This window comes from Nannobrachium achirus (assembly GCF_963921795.1).
Source record: "Nannobrachium achirus genome assembly, chromosome: 15".
Classification (NCBI taxonomy): domain Eukaryota; kingdom Metazoa; phylum Chordata; class Actinopteri; order Myctophiformes; family Myctophidae; genus Nannobrachium; species Nannobrachium achirus.
Genome location: NC_137822.1, coordinates 42,826,099 through 42,839,834, shown reverse-complemented (window position 1 = coordinate 42,839,834; position 13,736 = coordinate 42,826,099). Strand labels below are relative to the sequence as shown.

The 13,736-nt window shown below is 46.3% G+C and overlaps 1 protein-coding gene across 1 annotated transcript; it reads right to left on the bottom strand.

Annotated features, from left to right (window-relative positions):
• Nucleotides 1-9,747: 9,747 nt before the first annotated feature.
• On the bottom strand, nt 9,748-13,398 carry LOC308299870 (glucosamine 6-phosphate N-acetyltransferase-like; the record flags this gene model as incomplete). Its single annotated transcript, XM_080743652.1, has 3 exons — nt 9,748-9,835; nt 11,453-11,531; nt 12,834-13,398. The coding sequence occupies 3 exons, from the start codon at nt 13,396-13,398 to the stop codon at nt 9,748-9,750; spliced, it is 732 nt and encodes a 243-aa protein (XP_080599778.1).
• Between the last annotated feature and the right edge of the window lie 338 nt (nt 13,399-13,736).

Here is a 13,736-nt window from a genome sequence, read left to right as displayed (position 1 = left end):
ATGTATTTCTTTTGTGAAGTTACATAAATTATATGTGATGACTTACGTATCTTTTTTGAGTGGTGCTCCTGGAAGGAGCTAAGCTTCAACATCTAAGATGGCTTCGTCCGTTTCCCAAAAAAATTCCGGGCCCTGAAGTAAACTGAAGCGTGGCCTACATCTGGCCTAGATATGGCCTACATCTGGCCTAGATATGGCCGACATCTGGCCTACATCTTGGCACAAACGGTTCAAAGTTTGTTGTAGGCCTACCCCCCAGTGGCGTCAGTTCAGCAAAAGCTAGGGTATGGCAAAGATGGGAGTCCTCATGGAAAAGAGGCATTATATTTTGTATAACACGTTCTATTGTGAAAATAGCAGATCTACATGCATGTAGATCGGCTATTTTCACAATGTCTGAAAAAAACTAGTATTTTCATTTTTTTACCCAGGTTTCTACAGTTTCTTGGGCTGGATATGGCAGCCTGGAATGGTTGCAGCTTGGCATGATAGTAAACGTGCCACAATTAACAATAATAATGCATTGCACCTGTGCAGCTGACCTGCGGAACCTAGGAATATACCATGTTGTCAAGATGGGGAGAATACAAGTGTGGAGAATATCATTATAATACCTTGTTAAAGTGACCATTTTTGTTAAATTTTGCATTTGTAGTTATTTTACTGTAATTTAACAACATAATAACCAGAACAGATATACAAAGAGACATTCATGGATTTATAATTAAAAGTAACTTTTATTTCCCCCTCTGGACCCAGGGTATGGCAGCTGCATACCCCTGCCATAGCTCTGGTCCATCGCGTCTCCTCCCGGAGACGCTCTGACAGACCCGTCGGGAAACGGCTGGACTCGAGATTGTCGGCCCCTCCGAACGCTCAACATCAGTCAAAATAAACTAAACTACTTCACTACTCACCAAACCAAAGGTAGTTTTGCGTTGTTGAAAGTCTATTCTCCGCGGTGGTAAACCTCTCAGCACCCCACCTACTCTGTAAAATACATTATTTTTGTCATGAAATAAAACGCACACACCTCAGGCCACCTAGCGGCCACCGCAGATACAATGGTTCACAACCCGGAAATAAGCGGCGGTCGAGTTGGATGCACTTTATTTCATGCCAAAAATAATGTATTTTACAGAGTAGGTGGGGTGCTGAGGGGTTCACCACCGCGGAGAATAGACTTTCAACAACGCAAAACGACCTTTGGTTTGGTGAGTAGTGAAACGGTTTTGTTTATTTTGACTGATGTTGAGCGCTCGGAGGGGGCGACAATCTCGAGTCCAGCCGTTTCCCGACGGGTCTGTCAGAGCGTCTCCGGGAGGAGACGCGATGGACCAGAGCTACCCCTGCCATACCCAATTGACGCCCCTGCTACCCCCAGGGTCTCATTGGCAAAGCTTCGCAGGACGCGCTGTGCAAGGTTGTATTCACACACTGATCCGTTCCAGTGATTCCCAGTTTAATTTAAATTTCAAGGACCCCCAGTTTGATATGAATACACCAGTGCCCGCTGGGCACCAGCCTACTCTGTAGCGAATAGCGATACACATTGTACCTGTTGTACCTGTCTGTGTCCCATTTATACCCATATATGGAGAGCTCAGTATATGTCTGTCCATGTCTCTTTTATGCCCATCACAGAGATTCCTGATGTTATCACTATATGCCCATATATGGAATGCAATCCTTTGTCTATCTGTTCTGTTCACCTAACCCTCATCGGAAATAACCCTGACCCTATTCATAAAGGTTTGCTGATGTTATCACAAAGTATTTTTGGCTTTATGTGTCCCGTTCATGTCCATATATGGTCATTTCAGTCCAGAGTGAACAGGTGTTATCTGTCCCGTACATGTGTGTCCCATTCATGTCCATATACGGTCATTTCAGTCCAGAATGAACAGGTTTTATCCGTCCCGTACATCCAGGATATGTGTGTAATGTCCGTCCCGGTCTGATGATTGGATGATTAAAAATGTCCAATGAGACCATACTTTGAGGATTGGTCAAGCGTCACATGACAATTCGGCCCTCCAGATAAAATCATTCATTCATTCAGAATTGGAAGAATGTATAGATCACAGAGTTCATAGCTCTAGAACACATAGAATAAAGGTTTGATTTTTCATTTGACATGTAGTATTTAAGATTGGACTTTTAGGGACTTTTGACGCCTTACGAGAAATGCAGAACTTCCACGGTGCCGCGGGTCATTTCAGCCAATAAATAATAGATCACGTAGTTGTTCAACATTGATCAGCTGGAGCGATAAATGAGCAAAGCAAATTACTTTATCAATAAATGAGCATAATAAAACAACTTAACGTCAACAATGTTGCTATAACTAAGATATTTGAGGAGTAATATCATTTTTATACACACAGATTTAGTAAGTAAAAGTCATGTTCATGTATTTTAGTGCAAGGAAGCTGCTGCAAGCGAGAGTAGACTGACTGACTGACAGTACAATACCCATGTATTGTACTGTCCGTCATCTCCGTGACGTCATCAATAATCATATTAGCTAATCATATACCATTTTGTGCGCGTTATGGCCCGTTAAAGGTTTGAAACAATTTTTTTCCATTTCATTATTAGGTCTTGAAAATCTAGTAGCACGCAGCACTATGTCACACAAAGCTTGTCCAATCAAATCTGGACGTTACGAGGCCTTGTGTGCTTGTAGATGTGCTATTTTCACTAGTTTTGTAAGACAAGACTGTCTTACAAAACTAGTGAAAATAGCACTAAAATAGCTTTAGGCCTACTTCACGAAAAAACATACTGTACAAATTTTAAACACGGAGATACAAGGTTTCTGCCCGACAGTGACGATTTGTGACATATGTTGGCCAAACAAAACCGGATGTTACGTTTGTGACGCCCCACCCACCCATGCCACCGTCCACCCATAAGCCAATTGTTTAACCAGTGACCTATTCAAGTGGTGAGCACGGGCCCTGTCAGACAACTGGCAGGGTATTAAACAAGTCATTTAAAAGTTGATATGGTCGGTATTCAGGACTTTTAATGTAACATTTTCATTGTCACCTCACACACAGGAGACACATGAAGCTATAAAAAAGCTGAAAATAAATGAATGCTCGCACAATGAGGGCTCCAGTGCGACAGATGCTTTATTGCGCCACAAAAAGCTGTGGCGTTTCCCTTCCTCAGACGCATCTGTCGCATTGAAGCCCTCAGTATGTGAGGGTTTATACACTTGTTCGGGCTGGGGATGTGCATGTCGTTTTCCACACACAAAGGCTTTCTGGCCTGGCAAAATATTTTTAAACTGTCATGTATACCAAATTGATGCATGGGGTTTTAACATAATTCAGCAATGTTTCTTAAGTTTCAATATTATTGCCCAATTAGTGGCCCTTCAGCTTCAGTCACTTTATCACACTTTATCAAAGTCAGTATGGCCCTCTGGAAAAAAACTGTGCCCGTGCCTTCTCTATACACTCCTAACTAAATAAAAATATATATTAAAAAAGGACATGCGTACCAGCTGACCAACTGCCAAAGAAAAATGTTAGGACAGGAGTCATTGAAGGTCCTGTTGTCTTTATGGGCAGAAGGTCAAACATCTGTTTGACAAAGCACTTAATAGTCTTATTTAATTTGTCCTCCTAGTTAGCAGAACATGCCGTCTTACGCTTCTGGAACTCCTTTCTGTTCATACACTTGACACACTACTTGGAGAAGAGTCCTCCCCTCTTACTCTGTGTACCTGCATATCGGTTGTGTCCGATTTCGGTGCCACCTCCTTCCCTTTCACATTGGCAAAGACTTTGATGGCGCCAGTGAAGTCGGCAGAGACTAGAACCTCTCTCTTTAGGGTCCCTGAGGGAATGGTTTCAAAGTCTTCTTCGGAAGCAATGCTCTTAGACTCAGCTTCCGACCTCTCCACCCTGGTTTCCTGAGGGACAAGGAGGCCAGGTTGTGGTGCAAAGATGGCCGACGTGACCACTGCATTGTGTGCTTTAAAACCTTCCCAGAAGTCATGGCGATCCCGTCGCACAGAGGGGAATTTGCTAGAGTCATAATAGGTGCTCCAGACGTAAACATATTTGTCCTCGGATCCGCTGACAATGAACGAGTAGTCGTGGCTAAAGCTGGCCTTGATTTGGCTCCTGCTGTTGGCGTAGCCCTTGTACTTCATCAACAGAGAGAGGTCCCGCAGGTCGTACAGGCGAATGCGCGAGTCGTTGGACGTCACCAAAATCTTATTCTCTCCGGGGAGAGGCTCAATTCCAGTGATCTTATGGCCAAGTGCATTTCTCCCCTTGGAGGACCTAACGAGAATCTGAGTGTGGTACTTGAGGTGCTCCGTGTCATAAAAGATACAGCGGCCATCGTAGGTGCCTACAATGGCGTATTTCCCGGTATCACAGAAGCTGGCGGCGGTGATGAGCTGTGGCTTCGGGCCTTCCACCTCATTCCAGAGCACCACCTTTTTGTCCGTAATGCTCCAGAGGCGGAGCCTCCCATCCATAGAGCCACTCAGGAAGAACAGTTGCTTCCTGGGATGGAAAGTGATGGCTGTGACGAAGTCCTTGTGAGGGAAATAGTAAAGACAATCTCTCCTGGATATGTGCCACAGTCGAACTGTCTTATCCATGGAGGAGGAGAGCAGCAAATAGTCCTTTGACCAGCACAGGTCCAGCAGCTCAGACTTGTGACCATGGTACTCGCAGAAGGGGACCGGGAAGAAGGGGGCATTGTCCGTGTCAGAGGAGCATAGACTCTTCTGAGAGGGCGAAGGTGACGCACAACCTTCAGGGTTATTCCTCATATTGTTGAAATAGTCATAGGCATTCTTTAGGACCCAGACTCGTACCACTTTGTCTTGCCCGGCTGTCGCCAACAGCCTCCCACAATGAGAGAACCTCATAGTCCACACGGCCCCAACGTGCTCTCCACTCAGGTCCTGGACGAGGTTCATCTGATCAAAGCTGAAGGGACCCTCAAAGCTGTGCGCAGACTTGAACTTGACCGGCCCAGTGTATGGCTTTCCCCCATCGTCCTGGTCGGCATAAACACTCTTAATCTTACTCATGGCCTTCCTCACCTTCTTCCTCAGCTCGTCTGCTGTCTGTCTAAATCCTCCTCCATCTGTGTCTGTCACCGACGCTTCTGCCATGCCATCATCAGATCGTTGTTGTCGGGGTGATCGGGCTGCATCTCCGCGAACACCCTTCACCTTATTGACAATATTCCCAGCCAGATGCTTGGCCCTCTGCACAGACTTCCCCATGAACTTCTTCAGTGGGCCTTTTCTTTGTTGCTGCTTAGATCGGTCTACGTCGTCTACGTCGTCCACGTCGTCTACGTCGGTCACCGGAGATTCCGATTGCTGTTGGGATGGATCATCCCGAGGTCTGTCATACTTCTTAACAAAATCCATGGGCTTCTTCTCAGAACTCATGAACTTCTTCCAATCGGCTTTTCTCTCTTTCTTCCGTTTTCCTTTTTCTTTGGCTGTGTCTGCCATTGGAGTTACCGCCGTGCCATCACCTGACAATGCTGCATCATCGTGAACACTCTTCGCCTCATCGGTGGCCTCCTCTCCATAGTCCACCCCGTCCACTGCCATTCCATAGTCCTCGAGTATAGTATCGTCCAGCTGCACAGACATCCCCATGAACTCCAGCTGGATCTTCTGTTCCGGTAATTCTTCGACTGCATCGGTCACTGGAACTACCTCCTTGTCATCTTCTTCGTCATCTGATTGTTGTTCTTGTTCCATGTCTGTCACCAGAGACTCTGCCCTGTCTGCCCTGTCTTCACCATCTGATTGTTGTTGTTCTGTGTCGGTCCCCAGAGACTCTTCCTTATCTTCCTCATCTGAATGTTGTTGTTTTTGTTGTTGCTGTTCTATGTCTGTCACCAGAACTTCTGCATTGTCACCATCATCTGATTGTTGCTCTATGTCTGTCACCAGAACTTCTGCCGTGTCACCATCATCTGGCTGTTGTAGTTGGGATGATTGGGCTGCGTCGACGTGAACACTCTTCACCTTATGGATGGCCACCTCTGCAAACTTCCCAGCCTGATGCTTGGCCTCCATTATAGACTTTGCCACAATGTTCTTCAGCTGGATCGTTCTCTGCATCAGTTGGATCGTTTTCTGTTTTACTTTTCCTCCATCTTCAATAGCCGTGTCTGTCGCCCTGCAAGCATCGTCATCACCCGACTTGTCTGCATCGCTAGTGCTGTATTCCTGGGCCCTCATCATGATGTGCTGGGCAAGCGGGTTGAATCCCGACGGAAGATCCTCTACTGCCTGGATCAGCGGGATCTCCTCTCCAGTGTCCAGATTCTTGATCATTAAGTCGGCCGGAATCGCCTCTTCCGGGCGATCTCCGTCTTTCGGGTGATCTCTGTCAGAGTCGGGGCATGGAAGCTGAGGGCCCAGCGCGTCAGCACCACCGGGAAGTGAAGCCTGCTCCTCATTATCCTCCACTGACTCCACCTCGTCTCCGCTGATGGCACTGGCGGCAGGATCCAGAGAGTGTTGGAGATGCTCAGGGCTGCTACTAATAGGGGAGTGCTGGATATCCTGGGTGCTACTACCAATAGGGGATTGTTGGTCATCCTGGGTGCTACTACCAGTTGGGGATGGTTGGCCATCCGGGGTGGTACTACTGATTGGGGAGTGCTGGATATCCTGGGTGCTGCTACCAATAGTGGATCGTTGGCCATCCTGGGTTCTGATACTACTAACAGGGGATTGTTGGAGGTCCTGTGTGCTACTACTACTAATGGGGGATTGTTGGAGATCCGGGGTGTTACCATTAATAGGGGAGTGTTGGCGAGACTGGGTTCCACTACTTATAGTACTGGTGGGCGACAGCAGGCTAGACGTCTCCGGAGACGCCACGCCAGCATCTCTAATGGGCCCGACGGTCCTTCTTCTCCCTCCATCAGGGCTCCGTCTGTAGACACCTTCTGGTTGTCTCTCTTCTGGAAACAACTGACTAATGAGAGATTTGATCTTTTCGGACCTAACGTGTGACATTATTACCGATCAGTGGGGCTCGGCTAAGTTGTCTTAGCGATAAATGAGCTAGCAGGCCGTGTACACAATTATAGGGGGTTTTGAGGGTGATGTGTCTGATGACGTGTTGCCCACAACAGCAACACGTCACTGCCATTCATCCACTCAGAATTACCCGTAAATCCCCAATTATCGCCCGGTGGCAAACTGCCGCCGGGTCCCATATATCCGCCCGGGGTCTGACCCCATTTTGCGCAATAAACGCCTGTTTCAAATAAGCGCACGGTCCGTATAAGCGCCTGGGCCGTTATTTGCAATTAATATTATCCTTATTATGTTTTATGTAAGAGCCCGGGCTATTATTTGTTTGGTTGTTTGGTATTATTTGCTATTTATTCAACTTAACTGGTCATTTATGTTGCATGGCAGTGGTGCGCTGAAAACAGCAAATCTGCAAGCTCACAGCAGTGCTGTGACAGCACGTTGCAACGCACCGCACTCGCTGTGCGTCGCTACGGGTCATATGTTGCATGACGGTAATGCGCTGAAAACAGCAAATCTACAAGCTCACAGCCCTGTGAACAGACACTTCTACTTCTAAGCCAAATGTATATGGTGCCCAGCCCAGCCCAGCCCAGTGCTGCGCTACCATATGACGCGCACGCAGGACGCACTGTCTGTCTGTGCGTCGGGGAACAGATTGCCAAAGGACACAAAAAAAAGAGAGGAAAAAAGGACTAGGAGTCTGCTGCTCTCTGCTCACTGACCACCATTCATTACTGTCTAAAACGTTGCTACAATGCAAAGTTTGCGTGAGTAGGCTACTTTAATGGCAAAACGTTGTGATGGAGAAAGACTGGACAATAACACCAGCTGGATCAGAATAACTCATTACCTGTTGCTGCCTCTTGTTATCCGCATTTTGAAGAAGTAATCTGGCTTGGCAGAGTTTAATGAGAAGGGACAGCAATGTGTTCAGTTGTGGCTGAACCACATCTAGCCAAGCCTTGTAACTGACTGTCTTGTGGACACGACAAGAAAGAAGAAGAAGTAATCCATTATTTTGAGGTTCAAGGGGAATGCAGAAGGCTTAATCATAATGCAATACCATAATGGTTTAATGTCAGGATAGTGGAGCTGTTCAGTGGTCATGTCAGAGTCCAGTCAGAGCACCAGCTGCAGGACTTCTACGCTAATTGGGTCGTTGAGTCGACTCGTTGACTACAGAGTCAGACCTAGATGCGTCTTTGCTGGTATGCGGTAATTGATTATTTTGGAGAAAGATTCCCTTAGTATAAATAATAGTATATATTTTTTTTTTAAAGGCATTCATACACTCTTGATATTTTTTAAATGAGGTTTGGTCTAATAGATCGCAATGTGCTATTTTCTGGGTGTTCATAACAATTAAAATAATAATAATTCTAACATTTATTATAACATTTTGATTATTATTACTATTATATAGTTTGAGAAAGAAAAAATTACCAAATAATGGCCCAGTGCTGGCCAGTGCCAAAATAAATAAAAGCCTGTTACCAATAGCCGCCTGGTCCCTTTTAAGCGTCCGGGGTCCGACCCCATTTTGCGAAATAAACGCCCGGGCTACTAATTGGGGATTTACGGTATACAAATATATTATATATACATATTGGACCATTCGCTACAGTCAGCATGGAGAGGAACATACTTTCATTATTCATGGACAGCTTGACCACCTCACCTGATGACTTGGTTTCACGTGCTATCAGAAGTGCCTATAAACATCATATTTGTGTGGTTTTTTTGAAGCGGTGAAAGCTGTTCCAAGGAGTGGTACAGTGTCCCCTACATGTCCTGTGCATGCAGAATTGAGGATTGGTCAAGCTTCACATGACAATTTGGCCCTCCAGACAAAATCATTCATTCATTCAGAATTCATAAAAATATATTATATATACTTATTGGACCCTTTGCTACAGTCAGCATGGAGAGGAACATCTATATTATTCATGGACAGCTTGACCACCTCACCTGATGACTTGGTTTCATGTGCTATCAGAAGTGCCTATAAACATCATAATATGAAAAAAAAAAAAAAAAAAAGAAGCGGTGAAAGCTGCTTCCAAGGAGTGGCTTTGTGTGTCCCGTACATGTCCAGTGCATGCAGAATTGAGGATTGGTCAAGCTTCACATGACAATTTGGCCCTCCAGACAAAATCATTCAGAATTCATAAAAATATAGAATCAAAGCACATAGAAAGTATAGATCTAGAACACAGAATGTATAGATCTAGAACACAGATTTCATAGCTCTAGAACACATAGAATAGAATTTCACCGCTTCACTTCGAACCGAGAAGAGAATCTGCAGTTGAATGGGTGTCGCAAGTTGCAGAGAATTGTTGAATGATGGGCAGGCCTGTTGTTGAAAAAGACAAGACATCAAGCCCTAGGCTATTTTTGAGTACTGCTAACAGCTCCTATAGGCCTACGTGGCTTTGCGATTTTTGCTCTGTGTTTTTCCAAGGGTTTTCCCATTGTAATCGTAGGTTTGACATAAGCTTTCCAAGGGTTTTCCCATGGGATTATAACTACACATGACAGGACGCCACAGGATCAGTATATATAGTACGAAATGAGCACCGCTCACTTCACACCGGTGTGATTTTAGCCCTCTGTTAATGTCTGCTCTCAGGTTCTTTTTGAGCGGTGGTAAACCGCTGTGGAAACCATGCAAGACACCAAAACCTGAGCAATTACGGGTCCAGAGTCTTGCTCAAGGACACTTCGACACCAACACTGGGGGAGCCCTCGAGGTTCCCATCCGGCCGCTTTGTGGAGCACCTGACCAGAAGAATAAGAGAACAGATTGGTTTCCACTACAGAAACAGGTCTTTTCTCTGTAATAATGTCTGTGTTTGATTATGATGATGTACTGTACATGCAAATGCATGTACACTGAGCACTAGTCTAAAATCGGTATTTTTAGATGTCTAAGCTTAGATTAGACATTTAGACATCTATATATAGAACATCTAAAGCCGTTGAAATAATATAAACCAGTAAGACTCCCTAAATCGGGAGATAAGCGAACATCAGGTTGCATACACAAACTTTAGAAGGCAATGGTAGGCAATCAGGGGGGAATATGGGAAATGGGACAGATGTTGATGACATGACTTTAGAGATACTGTGTACCGCTTTGCGTGATTTTAGGGCAAAATCTGTAGGAGCAGTGTCCAAAAATGTGTTTTTAAAAAATCTGCCAGATGGTGGCGCTAGATGGGACAGATGCATTTTGATGATATGACTGTAGAGATACTGTGTACCGCTTTGTGTGATTTTAGGGCCAAATCTGTAGGAGCAGTGTCAAAAAATGTGTTTTGCAAGAATCGGCCTCATGGTGGCGCTAGAAGAGGGCCATTTGAGAATTGAGGGGTTGTGGTTTGGCAGCCAAGGAGTGTGTGTGCAAAGTTTTACATGGATAGGGGCAACGGTGGCGGAGATATGAGTAGGGCAAAAGTGGGACGTGTGACAGACTGACAGACTGACAGACAGACTGAGAGACAGCTGAAGCCTCTTGATGCTACCACGGTGCTCTAGATTTATTACTCCCTTATTGTTTTTTATAATGATTAAATGGGTTGGCCATCTTTCACAGTTCATAGATGGCAACACTGTATTTTATTTATTTATAAGGTCTTGTCTGGTAAGCTTCATTTGTACCTATCCTCGTTTTTAAAACCAAAGGTTACTGGACATTCAACACCTTGGCTTCACAGACACACATAAGACAAGTCCACTTAAGAACAGTGAGGAAGAAGGAAAGACTATTTGTATCTATGACGTTGTAATGTGGTTCAAATGTTTGTTTTCGTTTTTGCTGTACATGAGATCAGGGCATCCTTGAAAAAGAGAGCTTGCTATCAACGGGTTTCCCTGAATAAATATAGTAAAAATCACACCCGTGTGAACTGAGCGGTGGTCGATGTGTGTGTGTGTGTGTGTGTGTGTGTGTGTGTGTGTGTGTGTGTGTGTGTGGGTGTGTGTGTGTGGGTGTGTGTGTGTGTGTGTGTGTGTGTGTGTGTCTGGCCTGAACAACAGCGCCCCTCCCTTAACATGTGTGGTCAGAAAAGGTACTGCAGGCTCTGCAGGCTACATACAGACACGCACACACACACGCACGCATACACACACGGCCACGTATAGGAGACGGTGTAACCACCGCTCAAAAAGAAGAAAGAACAGGGTTGATTTAGACTGTGTGGTGAATAACATTAAAAACAGTTGACGCCCCCTCCCTTTTAAAAGCATAACCCTCACCTCTTTTCCTCCAACTTCTGGGAACTCAGATTGGTGATCACCCACCCACTCCTATAAATATTGAACGGTCACGTATGGTGGTGTGCCGTGTCGCACCAGAAAAACATCCCGATACAACATAGCATCATGGAAACTGACCTGTTCAGAGTCAGAGGCTCAATCTCCTGAGAAAGGGACGCGTAATGACTCAACATTGTAACGATGTTGTCGAAAATTCCTGGTTTTGCGAAGAGGATTTAAGTTGTTTTTGATTATTCCCCCCTCCTTGCCTATAATTATGTTAAGAAATGTGACCCCCTGTAACGAAATACTTGTTGAGTTGTCGGAACTCAGCCTCTCTGCCTCTTGGTCAGCACTTGCTCACAGATATTACAGTCCAGGCGCTTATTAAATGCCAGTTCTAAATTCTGATCTATACAACACACACACACAGGTGAAAGTTGTCCTCTTCATTTACCTATCCTATAACAACTAGGAGCAGTGAGCAACCATTCGATTCTATGGCGCAGCTCGCGAGCAACAGGCTGTATGCATAGCAGCATTTTTGGAGAGAAGTTTGTTCTCTTCTCACTTCCTTCACAGGTGTTACCACTGGTTACGAATAATACTAATGAAGGCTCTGTTCCAGTTTGTTAAACAGAGTCAGGTTGCTGATATTGTGCATGTTGACTCACTGGAAATACACCAGTGGGTCTCAAAGTGTGGACCCTCATGGTTCCTTGTGGGGTTCCCCTTAAAAGGTGTGAACAGAGCTTCCGTTCGTATATCATTGGTAACACCTTTGAAGGAAGTGAGAACAAGACCCAACTTCTCTCCGATATGGCCGCTGTCCATATAGCCTATCATAGTGGTTAAGAGTATTGCTCAGGGACAGGCATCGACATTGCTGGCCTGGGGCTCGTACCTGGGACAACCGGGGTCTCTGGCCAGGGACGTGCTGGCCATTGGGAAAAGCGGGACAACTCCCGAATGGCCGGGTTCATTCCCGGCCGGACCAGGCCGGCCATTAGGAAAAAAATATTGGGGGCTGGGCGGCCAACACAGTAAATCGTCACTGTCGGGCAGAAACCACGTATCTCCAAGTTTCAAATTTGTAAATATTCTCGCAAAGCTAAGCCCTGCTTCATCATACTAGGCCGTCGCACAAAAGTAGCCGATCTACAAGCACACAGCGCCCCGCACCGCAAGGAGTTGTGTGCTTGTAGATCTGCTGTTTTCACTAGTTTAAATCATTTTTAAGATGATAAATACAAAACAAACAGTTTTGGACATACAAGGTTTACACCCAACATCGACGAAATATAACTCATGTAATTGGCCCACTGGCTTGTCACTTGTCATGATCTGAAATGGCAAAGTAGCAGCAGCGCTATAGACAGAGATCTCTCTCTATAGCGCGCAATGAGGGCCTCTCCAAATCTTTTTCCCGGGCTGAATCAGGGGCCCAGCATGTCCCTGTCTCTGGCACCCTATAGGCAGGCTCCCTCACTAACCACTCCCTCAGCTACTGTATGGTCACCTCCCTCGTGGAACCGACACTGCATGTACGTCTCGTCCGAGGCGGCGTAGCCGGCCTTCTGGTAGAAAGCCACGTTGCCGGGGGCGCACTCCAGCGTGACCTTGTAGCAGCCCAGCTTACTGGCGAGGAGGGTGAGGGTGGACACCAGCAGCTTCCCCAGCTGCTTCCCCCTCCAGGCCTCGCCGACCACCACGTCCTCCACGCGGCCCCTCCTGGCGCAGGAGCGGATGAACTTGCGCTCCGTCACCAGGGTGGCCGTGGCCACGACCTGCCCCAGGTCGGCGTCCTCCTCCACCACCACCACCACGTAGTAGTCGCCCGTCTTTCTCATGTGCTCGAAGCTGTCGATGAACTGGTCGGGCGCGACGTCGCCCGCCCGGGTGAGCTGGGACAGGACCTGGAGGAAGCCCCTGCGGAGGTCGGCGGTGCAGAGGGGCCGGAGCAGCAGGCCCGGCCCCGGGTCCGAGGGCGAGAGGGGCACGGAGAAGGAGGGGCCGGAGCGGCCGCTCCAGTCCAGCTCTCGGAGCAGGGCGGGATCGAACAGCGGCGTCTCGTCTAGTGGCATTCCACGTGCTCAGGCGACAACACGACGTACATGAGACACGTGAAGCGCGGGACTGAAATTCAACATGTAATTCACGTCTGCATATTAAATATATAATAAATGTGGCATATGCATATGACATATAATGACATTTGCATATGACATGACATATGGCATGACATATGCATATGATATATGACATATGATGAGACGTGCATATGACATGACATATGGCATGACATATGCATATGATATATGACATGCATAGGACATGATACATGCCATGAGCATATGACATGATACATGACATTATGCTCTTTGGAATGAGCTGCCTCTGGCTGTTAGGCAAAATCTTAAAC